Here is a 15,457-nt window from a genome sequence, read left to right on the forward strand (position 1 = left end):
CATATGCGTGCGTGCACAAATGTTCAGAATCGCTTGCAGCCTGCTTCGGGTAGCATCGAAAAATAATGATAGCGATCAGACAGAAATGTCCAAGGGCGCCTTTATGCTGCATTTTGAGGTGATATCGCAGTAGCAGCTTTCCGATGCCCACTGAATAAAGCAACGTTCATATATGTTGCCACCAGAAAGATCTACACTTTAACTAGATGGTGTGCCAAACTCCATTTCTCAATTGGAATACAACTACAACTTACACCAGTGCTGAACTGTAGAAGGGTCCAAGATGAAAACAGAGCTTGTGGAACATGACCTGATTGTGGCTGTCAGGCTACTGAAAGGCATAACCAGCTATCAAAACAATTTGGAGAAAGTCGAGTATTCACTGTGGTATCAAATAAAGCATCAGAGATACCAAATTCTTTTGTTTACAGTGGCATAGCTCAAGTCTGTCAAACTGCCCCAGGACAATGGCCCAGCTGTAAGTTACCAACATGCACATGATGAACCAGTTTAAATAAAGTGCAGAGTGCCTCATTGCGCTCCAGTTTTCAGTATAGAGTTTCTCTTTCTATCCCCTACGGAAGACATGAATTTGAGGTTCCTGATGTGCAAAAATATGTACGAGATTATGTTTAATGAAAACAAAGTAAACCAGATAACCTGAAGCTTTTTTTATTTAATTTAGGAAATACTCAAGAAAACTGAAAAGCAGAAATTCTTTTCAATATTACATGCTGGGATACACAGGGTTAATCAACCTGCTGTAAAATAGTTTGTCCATTTTCACATCAGCGCAATACGACAATGCAATATGGTCAGTGCCGACAGGATTTGTTTGTTGGTAAATAACCTTTGTTGGTAGTTTGTGCTCGTCTGTTGTCCCATGTGTACGTTCTTTTGTGTTCATGTTGCTCTTGTGCTGCAAAACGTTTCCGAGGATTCGTTAGCAGAGTCTTGTTTGATAAGCAACCAAACTGCACACGTTTTAATAACATTTGTCTCAAAAATGTGCATACAATCCATGTAATATGCTAGTTGTAAAAGGCCTCTTCAACAAAACCTTGTTTTCTGCTGCCAGTCTTCATTTCTGCATAAACTTTTTCTGGTAACCCTTGTGCTCGTTTTGCCTCTCTTAAAGCATGAAAATGTCAAATGATGAACTTCTGAGGGAGTTGGGGCACATCCTAGTCAGGTATCAGCATGTCAATTCCTCAGCAGTTTACAGTAATGTGTCTGCAGATCAGAATCACCACAAGAGACGTGCTGTGAGGCCAGATTTAAAACACTTCTTTGACAAAAGAAGCTAAACGAAACACCACTGAGTGGCTGAAAAAATAATTTACTTTCTTCTTTCATAGTATACATTCAAAAGGCAAAAACAATCTTAAATACACATAAAACCGCGAGGCTCAGCTGCCATGTGCCTTTTAAAGGTGTTTAAAAAAGATGGTAGTGAGTGCAGCACTGAATATGAAATTCAGGAATGGTTCGCTGAAGAAAACAGTACAACCTATAGGTGTGTAGGAGCTGGACGAACTCCTTGATCTCCCTGCTGTGCCACTGGCCATATGGTGGGCTTCACGCAAATCAGTAACCAGCTATACTGCCGCCTTTTCTAAAGTCTACATTGGCAAGGACGCCACCATCCTTCGATCGTGTAATGCCCTGGAATGACGACTCCTCCACTTCTGGCCTGACCTTGTGTCCAAATTCTTGCAGTTTGTCCAGGATGATCTGCAACAGAATGTCAAGTGATTAGACTAATAGGGCAGAATTGCAATGAATGTGTCAAGCAAATCATGGTGTATGAATGTGTGTGTCTAGAGCCAATTATTTTAGATGTCCCAGTCAGATTATTGCTTTTTTTCATAAAGGCTTCAAATTCCAGACAAACAGCAATTTCTAGGCCATTGAGAGCCCAAACGCTCTCAATAAAACAAATTTTTATCAAGCTGTCACTTTGTTCCTCATGACCACTCTTACTACGAGAGGAGGTTTGGTAGGGCCAGAGATGAGGTGAAAATGAAATACGGTTGGCAATGCTGCCCTTAGCTTTCTGCATCAGGTCACACCACTGTGGATTTTGACAGCCTATACACCAATCTAATCAATTGTTTACTGGTAAAGAAGGACTACATTGCATTCAAAAAGAACCAAAGATACATCACAGCAAGTTTCAAGAACCGTGCCTGTGCAAAAGCAGTCCAAATTACACTAAATGTGCATCACAGCCCACTGATGTACCCGTCTTGAGGTTCTGTTGTGAAATGACCTCCTGCCTGACAAATAAAAATAAGAGCTCTGAAACAATACCTCAACGGTATAAACTGATTTAGTGTTGTTCTTAAGCACCTTTAATGTAAATCTTTTTGCCATTATACTGAAGTGCAAAGCCGAACATCTGCACGGGACCGCTCAAGCAAAACAGATCATGACCCTCTGCATCTACACTGATACAAAGAAGAGCAATGAGCGTGGAGAATTCAACTTTGCTGTGTGGTGGCAGCTCTTAAGGAATATGAGTAACACACAACAACCAAACAAGGCAGCTGCTCATTCGCGTCAGCAAGACTTTTCCTTTATTACTTCAACATGGGCATGCTGCACCCACTGCCTCATATCCCTTATTAGAAGTAAAAGAATGCCAGAATGCGAAGATAAGACATTGTGATGGACAAAAAGTCTTATGAAATACTCCTGACTTCAACACAGTATTATTCGCTTGCCTCAAAAAAGAGTAGCATGCAGTGTTGCCAAAGAGGGCCTTGTGAGAGGTGCAAGAACTTTAGATGACCAGCTACTGGCACGTGGACGAAATGCTCATCAGAGGTTGCTTGCATCGACCTTTGCACCAAAATTGTAAGCTATCAGGTTGACACAATCAAGCAGCATTGTTTCTTATATACTACATTTTACAGGACCCCCAGCTGTTAGATTACATTTCCTGCATTATCATGACTGCTTTAGAGCCATTGCGCTTTTAATGGAACACAAGTTTATAATAAACCTGTTCCTAGTACTGATGACTTGATTATAAGGAGGGTTTACTGTAGTTGAGGTGCTGCACTTATGTTAAGCTCCTAGACACCGGTGTTTTAAGGTACATAATGTAAATATGACTAAGTATGCACCACTGGTGTGCCGGCATATGAGAACAAGGTTAGTGCAGTTTTGAAGCACTTCGTGGTGACATCGCAAATGGATCTCGCAAACGTAAAATTTTTTGCAAGGCTAACACATTGTTAGTAATAGCTGGTAAAGCTTTATAACACTTAGACAATTGTGCAGATGAAAGAGAAACCAGGTCTAGCTCAAAACATGTGTGCTTAATTTGCTGATAGAAGTCAGCATTTACAGCAAAATGTGGAAAATATAAGACATGCCTGGGCATTTCATGTGTAGCAAGGTTCATGCCTAAGGGTTAGAGAGAAGCAACCGTTTCTTTTATACTTCATGGTTACTGGCAGTTACTGTTATATAATTGCTCAACACAAAGGCACTCCAGTGTGCAATGGTATGAAGTGTGTATATTGGCACAGTAACTGTCATTGCAATAAAAATATGTTTTTCAATAGTACCAAGGCTAGCTCTGTTAAAGTATGAATTACAGGTATACATACCGGTGGGAAGGACTTCTCATAGAAAATGTGGTTGGGGTAAAGCTGGTGATGAATACGAAGGTCATCAATGGCCTGTTTGATTGTTTCATCAAGATAAAGTGTCTTGAACAAAATCTGTAGAATTAAATCAAGCATTTTATAGTAGTAGAACAACACTCTTATCAAGCTACAAGTTATGCTTTGAATCTGTCATCATGCATGTAATGGGTGCTAATGGCAATAATCTGAGGAGAACATGTGAAGACCATACACAAAGGCTATGGACTTTGTGCTGGTCTGTGGAAAAGGGTACTAAGTTGAGGAAAGAAATATACCCAGCCAGCATGCCATAACACATTTTAACAAATATATGTGTATAAAAATTCAGCCTTGTAGGAATTAGATCCAGAGCATAATACAGTGTTCATGAAAATGACAAATTTCAAATGCATACCAGCTCAATATAACAATTTGGGATGCTTGAAAGCAAAAACAAGATGTTTGTTAGATGTGTACAGATTAGAAATAAGAAGCATGTGCCACTAACTGAAGACCACATTCTCGTTTCGCAATGCTGCAATACACACACACACACGCACGCACACACGCACGAAATTCTGTGCGGTATCACCTCAGCAGTGTCATATGCCCAAAGCATTATGTCCCTGCTTGAGCACTTATAGGCACTTATACGTACAAATGTGGGCATTGTCCTTTTGCCTGCTCATAAAAGCTGGAGATAATGCTACCTAAGAATTAAGCTATCTAAGGTGATTCACAAGATCACCTTCAAGCCAGCAAAGAATAACATTTGATCCATTTAAGACACTTGTGGGAAAATGAGACGAATGAGTAAAGTGCAATACATAAAAACGTACAGTGACACTAGTCGCTGCTCGCTAATTTATTCTAATGCTGATATTGCCTTAACAGATCACTTAACCAAGTCGAGCACTCAAGAAAAATGCTGTGAAAGCTGTGTATCGTGTAACTTCGCTGTGTGAGCATGACATTCCTCCTCACCTTTTAAAATATTGCTGCTGGCTAATGCCAATGAGCCAATGAGTACAGCACTGCTGCCTGGAAATTGGCTCAATCCATCCAGTCACCATAGCCTTTACTGTTTTGTGATACCGTACATACTATTTTGTCTTATGACTAAGTTTCAATGTGACATCAAGAAGTTCAGTGTCACTTCTAGAACATTTATCCAAACTATGATTGGGCAAATTGTAATGTGTACAGTTTACACTTGGGGTACTTATGCCAGCTTACATCAAAGTAGTATAATTTGCACTCTACAGTTAACTACTATGGTAGTTAAAGCCAAATTTCAGCAGCATAGACCACAAATGGTGCAACGTAGGTTTATTATGAATGTGCTAAATGAATTCCAGTTAGCGAAAATACTCGACATCAGATTTTATGAGGCATGCACTAAGAAATAATAGCTAAGCAGGACCATTTCTAGGACAACTAATGGGTCACTTGTTCAATTGAAAGTTTTAGCGGGCCACAGAAGCTACATAAGGTTGGAAAGGCAACATAGCCTTTAATTTTTTAATCAGCTTTCTGTGACAGCACAGGTCATGACGATGACTGGCTGAGAATAACACTGCATTAGAGAAACAAGGTTTTAATTGGAAATGTTCAGAAGTTACCTAAGGTAACAAAGGAACCACGATTTACAACATCACAAAATTACTTTTGTTTCCCTAAGGGGTTATTTATATGCAATAATTTCTTGGGCTGATGTCTGCTGGTTCTAGTTTAATTTGTTCATACTGTCATCGAAAAAGCATGCCATAATGTAGACTAGTGTGGGAAATCTTATTTTGCAGCTTTCAGTTCCTTGCAATAATTATGTTCAATTTAAGGTGCATGGAAAAAAGGAAATTCTTAAAGCTGCTGATACTCTTGTGCCTCTCACCATTGTATTGATAAGATTTAATGGCCCCAAGTAACATGTGGGCTATAAGAGGCCAGCAGTAGAGAGTTCCAAGTCAATTTGGATCCCCACCTGTGTTCTTTAACATCTACCCAAAGCACAGTGCACAATCTTTACATTATGCCTCCACTGGTGTGTGTGGCCGCTGCAGCCGAGAATCAAAACTGCAACCTCATGCTAAGCAACAGAATGCCATATAGCCACTGTGCCTCAACGTGGGTGCTTCTGTGATTAAAAGGAAAAAAAAAGCTTACAAATAAGTCAATTAAACCTGAGAAATATGAAGGTTGTGCATGCCAGCAAGTGGGACGCATCAGTACTGCAAGTTAGACTAACAGTTGAGAGGATGTTCATCTTCAAAGCAGATACATGAAGTGCAGTAAGAACAATGAGTGAAAGAAGGAGATAAGAAATAACAAAACTTGAAATATGAACACAGTGTTTTCTCATCCTTGTCTTTCCCTGTTCACTCATTTCTTGCTGCACTGTACATGGCAGGAAATCGTGGAACTCAATCTACCACTCAATAGCTGTTCGACCAGGGAGAAACAAGCACTGGCGAGTGCCTCACATTCTGCAGAAATGGACAAGACTTGGTGGGTGTTCACTTCAGCATGCCACTTATACAGCCAGCAGCATCACTTAATATTATTTAAGCAGGGCAAATGACTTAGTGCAACACCAATATCTATACAATGTGCAAACGCCACTCCCAATCAAAAAATAAAAAGCCTTATGAGACACTCGTACTGCAGAGCTTTATGTTTAGTATTTGAGATAGTGTAGTGCATATGCAGAGCAGATCCTGCTGAATTTTTCTGAATAGCATCAAAAGAGTAATCCACAACTGTAGCATAGTTTAGTGTGCTGCTGCTATGCTCCCACAAATCTGGCAATCAAAGAAGAAAGTAGCATATTTCACCCCTACATAGCCTATGTCCCAAACAGAAACCTGAATTGTAAAAGATATAGCAGAAAGTTGCGAATTTTGTCCAGTAGAGTTTTCTTTTTTAGGTATTCCTACAATTAAGTATACATGAACACTTACTTTCTTGCTGTTTCCGAATAAGCGAATGCAGCCCACAAATAGAAGCCACAACCTTAAGCTAAGCAGCAGAATGCCGACAATCAATCTGGAGCAAGTAATGGCAAGGGCCAACACACCTGAGCTGTGCCACTGGTGATACGAGAGCCACCAGCCCCACCAATGACAGTGTGCACAGCGCCAGAGGGCTCTGTTAGAACAGTGGGGCACATTGAAGACAGTGGCCGCTTGCCAGGAGCAATGAGATTGGCTTCTGACCACTCCAGGCCAAAACTGTTTGTAGCATTCTCCACAGAAAAGTCATCCATGCCACTGTTCATAACTATGCCCGTCGATGGGGAAATCAGCATCGCTCCAAAGCTACAGGAAATGTACAATGTTAGAATGGACATAGAGGGCAATACATAATATAATACAGCGAAGTGGGCCCGCAAATTGCAACAGGATGCATAAAAGGATAACAGCCAGCTTCATTACAGTTTAAGCCAACTGCAGCAACACATTCTACTGAATCAAGCATCAAAATGTTGCCATGTTTTACATGTTCTGTGCTAGTAAAATTCGGAGAACTCAAGTGAGCAAGCAAATTTCACAAGGGAATAATTTGCTAAGTCGCAAGAAATTATTCTATTCACATTCAAATTCAGTTCAGACTGAGAATCATGCAAGAATGACGTGCTACCAGCTGGAAATTGGCTAATTCTAGTCAGTTTTCAACAATGACTGAAATCATGAAAAGAATTATTTAACTGTTTTTAAGAATAATAAAATATTAGTTTTGTTTGTAATCATGCTTGAGATAAAGTGACACATTCATAAAGTTGGTACACATACACAAACTAGTGTATTCAAGCAGAATCAACAAGAGTAAGCTTATTGACGATTCTTGGAATTACTGTGAAGCAAATGGCTGCCATGCTTCAGAGAAGCCATTTTTTTTAGAACTCTTAGTCTAATTTATAACAAAAGCCCACTTTTTCTGCAGATTAATCCCACAAAGCCTAGCATATTCTTGCTACACTGAGCTTGATACCGCCCGATCTCAATTTAAGTGCAGAAAGCTTAACACAAAGCACACAGTAGTGTTTCCGATATGCTGGAGTGAGATATCAGTTGTAGAAAGTTCAATCAGTAATTACTATTCTGATAACTTTTTACTCCAGCATCATTTCATTGGTTTTGTCTATAATTGTACTCTATGGCATGAAATAAACGAGATAAGGTTCAATATTCCTTGACATGGAATGGTGGGGTTAACAGGACAGACATGTAGTGCACTTGCACATGTTCTAAATTAAAGAGATGAGGTTGAAACAGTGCACTCACTATCTGTTTACCGTGCTGGTGGCTGAGACAGCATCACCGTTTGGTGCCAGCACATTGACATGTGCCGTTCCTTTGTCCTCCTTAACATGGGATGCTGGTTCGTAAAAGCTGGGTTCATGCGTCTCAAAGTCAGAAATTTTGGACCTCAGAGAGTTGGCATAGTCCCGAGACAACATCAGCGTCACAATCTAAAACAAGAGGAAGACCACAATGGTACCAAGAGATTTTAGTGAGTTCACAAATTTCTGCACCTACTTAGATCAGGTTACATTTCTGCACCTACTGGCAGGTTAATTTATAATCCCTTGGGTATTCACTTAAAATTAGCACAATTAAACTCTCTGGTTTCAAGAATCTATTACATATACTGTCTTAATATAAAACAAAGTAGCAATTTTCTTATCAAAAAAGATCATGGTTACTTCCAGGAATTTTATTACGTACATGATGCAGGTTAGCAGAACGAGCACATAAAATACAAGTTACAAGAATAGCAACATTGTGCACCACAAAAACTTACCAAATGATCAGTGAAGAAGAATGTGACAAGCTTCTGTTATAACTTTATTCAGCTATTATGCACAGAACAAAAAACAGCCCCATGTGTTATGACAGCATGTGTTTACATTGAGTATGCCATGCAAACAAAGAAAATAAGTGCACTGCAAGATTTAAAGCTAAGTTCTAGTAAAGAAGTAAGCGTTTGGGCAGCAATTCTTTAAATGTATTATCCTGCTATCCATTCTTTCTGTGGTTTTACAGTGCCAAAACCAGTTCCGATTATGAGGCACGCCGTAGTGGAGGGCTCCAGATTAATTTTAACCACCTGGGGTTCTTTAACGTGCACTACAACGCAAGCACACGGGCGTTTTTGCATTTCGCCTCCATTGAAATGCGGCCGCCGCGGCCGAGATGCGATCCCATGATCTCGTGCTCAGCAGTGCAACGCCTTAGCTGACTGAGCCACAGCGGCGGGTTCCTGCTATCCATTACAAGCTCTAAAGGAAAGTTATTTAAATATAAAAAAATGAAATTATTTTTTCATAGTTTCATTGAGTTCTTTCATTTTAATGTAAGGGTCCTAGCTAGGTATGAATCCTAGCTAGATACTAGCTTAGGTATAATAAATGAAATAGCCGAGAAGATTTACAATTGGAGCTGAATTTTAGCGCAGATAATGTAAGTAGTAACTTGTGGAAAGCATATCAGAACATGTTACTGATATGCCAATTCCATTAAAATCTTAGCTACACAGCTCCTCAGTAGTGAGCTCATACTGAACATGTAAAACCTGGGTAAATTTGGCATAAGTATACTGAAGCACAGCTGCTACATTTTCACCTGTATTCCTTATTAGCTATAAGTAAAACAGAAGATATTGGACTGAGGCTAGATATTACCACAAGCACATCATATACAAAGAAAAGCACAATTAGGACATCTTTCCATCTCAATTTACCAGCACTACATAGAACACCTTAGCCAAGAATATAGAAACTAATAGGAGTGTTCAATGAACTCAACTTACATCTGTTGTGTTGACGAAAGCTTCATCTCCAAGATATGTCCTCTTTGCATAAGCAAATTTCAGGGCCTCTACAATGCGATGGTACATGAGAGCAGCATCGTCCGCACTGCCTGTGGCATTGCTTCCGCTGTAGCCATAGCCAGATAGGATACCCAGAGCAAGAGAAAGAACTGGTCCACTGCCAGGTGGGGGTACGCTGTACATGACATGTTCCCCAAGGAGGGTGTATTTCGTGGCTGGTTTCACATGTGCCTGGTAAGATTTCAAGTCATCTTCTGTCATGAGGCCACCTGTAAGATTAGATGCAAGACATGTACGACTAGGCTTTGGCAAAACTAAATTTACTGATCATCAGCCTATTTATAATTCTACAGGACAAAATACTCTTCTAGGGATCTCAAATTCCAGTGATCTCTTTCCCACCCTAATCTGCATTTTCCTTCCCTTGACAACTTCTATTCTTATAGATAAACGGTCATCACCTGCAAATTACATGACCTGCTTATCCACCTCCTTATCCCATTCCTATCTCAACCTTATAAAATGTATAATCTACAGACTGATTTCCAAACCATGCTTGTTTTTCCATTTCCTCAGGTTTTGCCTGCCGTTTACATCACTCACTGCACGAATTCTAGCTTCAACTTTGTTAGCCTTCAAATTTTGGACAAGTAGCATTGTACTGGCAGAGTAGAGTAGATGCGTTGATTGTTTCAAGGATACCAGTAAGTTGCTGTTTATGACTTGAGTGCCTGCGAGATGCACTTCGACCCATTTTTATTTTGCAGATACCCTGCAGGTGATCCGTGCCCCCTATGACTATTTGGCCTAGATAAATATGCTCCTTCACTGCTTGAAAAGGCTGAATGCCAATTGAAAACTTAGTCTCTCAACAGCCTACTGAGCATTCCTTTGGTTTTCTGCATATAAATGTTCTGACCAGCCCTTAGGCTTCACCTGTTAAGTTCTTCAGTTATTTGACACAAGTCATTTGCAGCCTTATTTAACAGGACAATAAAGATTTAAATCCTGGAGTTTAGCATCACAAAACTGCACAGCGGACTGAGGAATGCCATGGGGTGGTTCAGAATTAATTTTAACCTCACAGAGTTCTTTAATGTGCACCTAAATCTAATGTCGCAATGCGGGCTTGTTGATAAGTCATCTTGGAATACTCGTGTAGTGCAATAATCAAGACGAGGACACAGAGCAGAACATGAACACAGACACGGTGCTACTGAGTGTTAATGTTCTCTTCCGTATTCTCGTCTCGCTTGCGCTACACTAGTATTCCTAAATCTAAGTTCATGAGCATTTTGCATTCTGCCCCCATTGCGACCAATCAAACTTGCGACCAAGCGCTGAGCATCAGAACGCCACAGCCCCGTAGAGCCACCGTTAACATAACAACATGACATGGTTAATAGGACATCAGCAGATGGCAGATTGTCAAGATATTCCTTAACCCTTTGCAGTCATTCTAGTTGGGAGCCATTTAATGCATTTCAACACTGCACAGAGCCCTTGTGTGAACAAGCACATAGTAAGCAAGTTATCTAGAAATATTTTGTTTATTCCTGAGGCTCTTGCACAGTGTCTCCAACCGGCACCCCATTGTGGATGATCACCACAAACGCTGTTTTCTCTAGTGTCCTCAGGATCACTTTCTTCAGTAGTTTCATCCAAGGACATTCACAGGTCATCTAAAGGTGGTATATATTACTTCTCGGTACCGAAATCATGTTCAGATTTGCTAAACTAATGAGAGTTATTTCCACAAAATCCATACAGAAAAAATGCCATCTTACTGCTTCACGCCACGATAAGCACATATGGATGCTTTAAATTGTGCAGCCAAAAAAGTGATGCTCCTGTATGCAGATGTAGCAAAGTGCAATTATCAAGGTGCCACAATTGGGGGGGGGGGAGAAGGCAGCACACACTGTATCATGCGCTCCCTGGCATTAACTGGAACTGATATTTTCACCTGCCAGGAGGAGTCCAACAAAATTACTGCCAATGCTTATTTATTACCCGTATTATTACCCATTCATTTATTATTTTGAAAAACTTTTGTAGTTTTACAAGCAGTACCAACAAAAATATTGTGCATATTTCCATTCACACAAATGATATCATGCAATTTATGACAGTGGATGAAACAACTTAAGATGTCTGATCATAGTATTTAGTGACACTAAGTGAATGACAATAGCAGGAAGTTATGACAGACCAAGAAGGTGCAGTCCAGTTGTATGCTTAACATGCAAGATATCATTTGAAGAACACTTACGTTCCCCTCTCTCGTGAACCAGTGTCCAAAAAGAAACTCTATAGCATGTGCTCGAATATTTTCAAATGATTAAAGAAAGTCAGGCAACATAGGAAAACCACATTTTTGCCTACAACAGAAAAGTGTCCACTGAACAAAAGTAATGACTAACCCATTTGCTGCAAATCTTGGACAAACTTTTTTCCAAGCTCCCCAGTGTAGAACTCTTCAGTTCCTTTGTCAGCAATCAGCTGGAGTGTGTCGGCAAACAATGGCCGCCTAAGAATCTCTCCTTCCTTGAACACGTCGTTTGTATTATTGTTGAAGAATGCCTCCCTTCACAAAAAACAAACAAAAAGTTTCTCCTCTGACAATGAGCTTCAGAACTATCAGTACAGTACAGCAGAAGAATTATGGTCTTTGGAATCCCATTTGAAAGAAGCGTTTTTGTTATCCAGCATTATTGTTATCGAGAACATGTTAACTAAAGCTCCTTTATAACTGATGTGATTCGCGAGATCTTTGGCTGCTCAGAGCTATTATTACAGTGCCTCAAGGAACATATACAAGATTAGGAATGGTCATATTCTCAGCTAATACGTACCAACATAATGACCATGAACCTAAATTTGGCACAGTGCAATGAACACCATAGCACACATGAGAAGTAAACTAAGATTCTCATGTGCATGTAATCGTCTTTACTCATGGTCATAACTCATGTTAAGATATATCTTTACAGGAAGAATATAGATCGTCATGGCAGGGTGTTGAAATGAAGACATACAAATACCAAATAAAAGAATTGAAAGTCAGGCTAGTTCGCTTTCACTCGTCTGGCAACTTCAGAGCAAAACAACAGGCACAACAGGAAAGCACATGGACACCACTGTCCATGTGTGCTCTGCTGTCCCAAGTCGTTTTTGTGCTAAGTGCCATTTAAAGGTGGATTGAACCGTGATTTTCCTAATGAATGTGGCTCTCACAAATCCAGATTTCCAAGCACAGGTTGCACAGAAGATGGTCAGAGCATTGCATTTGTGGAGAATTTGCCTATGCCTGAAAATGGAAATCTGCCACGATTTGAAATACTAAGTGACAGGCCAGCGCTGAATGCAAATAGAAACAGCAAACTTTTTTTTTTTAATATGGGCATAATAACTTCTATCTTTGGAAACATGACAGAACGCTGCAGTAGAGGCGGGCAAGTGCACAGTCATTTTTCATATTTCATGGGCTCTCTTCAGAGCCTGGAAGAAAACCACATAAAGTAATCATAGAAACAGCTTCATTAGCTGTTTCTGAACACACTCTGCAACCTTTCTAACAACTCCTGACAAGACAAATATACTTAAAAAAATTGCATAATCAAGCTTAATTAGCTAACCAATAAAACTTCAAGTGATTGAGTAGCTCAATCAAGATAACTACAAACAATATGCCATTGGGAAAAGGTTGGCTCATGTTAAATGAAAACCAATGTAGTTAACTGCAACTTGCTGGCCGTAGCAGATAGCATAGCATAGAGAGAGCAGCGGTGGGAATTAGAAGTTGAGTTGCAATAAGTTATTAAATCAATTTTCACCAGTTTCCAATGTATTTGATAACTTTAGTACAGATAATAAAAATGTGTATTTGGAAACAATTTGTCCTCAATGCAAAGTACGCATCCTGAGAAGAGCATGAGCTTCAGCATGTCTGTCTCCAAGCTTAATGTGAAATGCATGTGTGTTATACTTTTTCACAAACAGCCTTCCTTTTGGTCTGTGGCATGAAACTACACCAAAAAGAAACTAATTATGTTTATAAAAACTTACATTATAAGCAGAAAGCTCCTCTATGATACCATAAGGAATTTCATACTTTCATCATTGACAGGAATGACCACCTAACTCACCTGGTGGCACTGAGCTCAACCAGACAAACACAGAGCTAATATTGCTGTAACCAAGTGTATTCTACTTCACTGCTGGTTTAAGCAGCGGCGTAATCGTGTTGCTATCGAAAAAAAAAAAGCTTGTCTTCTGAGCTTCGACTAGTACAGTATGTACGTACATGCACAAAAAGTGGCACACAGTAAACTTTCACAATTAATGTTTGACTACTAGGAGCTGGCACTCGTTTCTAAAGCCTGGAGGTTTGGAGTAAAAAAACCATAGAAAATACTGCTCTAGTACCATTTTTCAAGAAGTTCATTTTCTAATCTTTTGATCATCGCCACACTAAACTGGCAAGGGAAGTTTGCTTTTCAATGGCAGTCTTCTTTGCTAAGCTGAACACATGCTGAGAGTGTTCTGAAGTTAATCATGATCAGTAAAGCCTGAATCAATAATCACTTTAGTGCTTGCTCCTGAAGAGGCACTGTAAGCTTACTTCATTGCAGGCTCTCCAATGATGCCATCCCGCTTCTCTTGAAGCTTTTTGGCCAGGTGCTTGCCTACTGGGAAACCATTCCTACAAAGCTCAATTGTTGGCCCAACCAGCTGGGACCAGGGAAGCTTGCCATATTTATCATGAGCCACATAGTACGCCTTCAGCTCGCCTGGGACAGCAACAGACAGGGGACCTGCATGCCAAGAAAATGCATAGTTTGGCATAGTTTCCTTAATCACAACTACCCATGGTGAGGCACAAGGAATGAGGGGATTTACAAACGACTTATAAGGACCTAGTTTTTTTTTATGGTGCAATGAAAAGCTCACCCTCGGTAGTGTTTACACCTGCAGTGGTTACTTCAAAAAGCGCATGGATATTTTGTAAGCAGAATTTTTCGATCTGAGCAGCCTCCAAAAACGTAAGAGTCCCTCCTCCAGCAAAGCTGGGAAGTGATAGCGATGCCAATAGCCCGCCTCACAATTTGTCAAAGCTGCCCATCGTTCTGCTTTCACAGGAGTGAGTGCAACTATGGTTAACCCCCTACATTTTGACCTTTTTACACAATTTTGAAAATAAAACGCTGGTACAATAAGTTTGCATTGTTGTACAGACCTTTCTTATACTTGTACCGCGTTTTTCCCCCAAGTACACGCTTACGCCATAGCTAGCTAGGCCCCCGTCCTCGCAATTATGTTCAATAGACGAGCCAAGCCAACTCATGGAAAATTAAGGCAAAGGCAACGCCACTTTACGCACTAGAAACACAGCCCTATCTGCACATTGTCGCTTAGAAAAAACTTATAACAGAAAAAAGTGTACTGAACTGCATACACTATGTTGGGATGCGCGACTCTCACGCGTCCCCTGATGTTTTCCCCGCATGGCTCCCATAATCCGGCTTCGCCACGTAGCTTTACGACGACAGAGTTGCAGCGTATTACGAGATGGCGCTAATGCTGCGCTGCTAACGCCACCTGACGGCGGGGGGTTAGGCGGGCGCAAAAGGGAGAACGCGGTTCCTCTTCGAGTTGGGGTCGGTGAGCGATGCGGACGTCCCGCGCGTGCGCCGATCCACGCTTCGCGAGACCGTCTCTTGTGGCTAGGAGGAGGGCACCGGTATGGACGAACACGGGTCGTTCGAACGTGCCACCATTCGCGTGACCGTACACGTGAACGACTAGGCGATGGTGTCATAGCATGGGGCGAACATATTCGCTCGCTATCCAGTCGCGGTGAGTCAGACTTCCTTGATTTGTCGCGCGCCCATGTGAATGTTCTATTGGTAGTAATTCGGCTAGCGTGTATTAGTGTATAAAAGGTGCAATAAATGCCCTTTTGATTGTCTGCACTACTGTGTTGTCGT

At 40.7% G+C, this 15,457-nt stretch overlaps 1 protein-coding gene across 3 annotated transcripts in view; it reads right to left on the bottom strand.

Moving 5' to 3' along the window:
- Positions 1-1,319: 1,319 nt before the first annotated feature.
- Positions 1,320-15,457, bottom strand: part of LOC119446769 (scoloptoxin SSD14) — a 78,571-nt gene continuing 64,433 nt past the window's right edge. For all 3 annotated transcript variants that reach the window (XM_037711309.2, XM_037711310.1, XM_037711308.2), the window contains exons 5-11: positions 14,092-14,284; positions 11,891-12,054; positions 9,447-9,736; positions 7,919-8,106; positions 6,712-6,952; positions 3,621-3,734; positions 1,320-1,734 (exon numbers count right to left, since the gene is read on the bottom strand). In XM_037711309.2, coding sequence (XP_037567237.1) covers positions 1,588-1,734; positions 3,621-3,734; positions 6,712-6,952; positions 7,919-8,106; positions 9,447-9,736; positions 11,891-12,054; positions 14,092-14,284 — 1,337 coding nt within the window. In that variant the 3' untranslated portion in view covers positions 1,320-1,587. The remainder of the gene's footprint in view (positions 1,735-3,620; positions 3,735-6,711; positions 6,953-7,918; positions 8,107-9,446; positions 9,737-11,890; positions 12,055-14,091; positions 14,285-15,457) is intronic.

The sequence above is a fragment of the Dermacentor silvarum genome, chromosome 3 (assembly GCF_013339745.2).
Source record: "Dermacentor silvarum isolate Dsil-2018 chromosome 3, BIME_Dsil_1.4, whole genome shotgun sequence".
In the NCBI taxonomy this organism is placed as follows: domain Eukaryota; kingdom Metazoa; phylum Arthropoda; class Arachnida; order Ixodida; family Ixodidae; genus Dermacentor; species Dermacentor silvarum.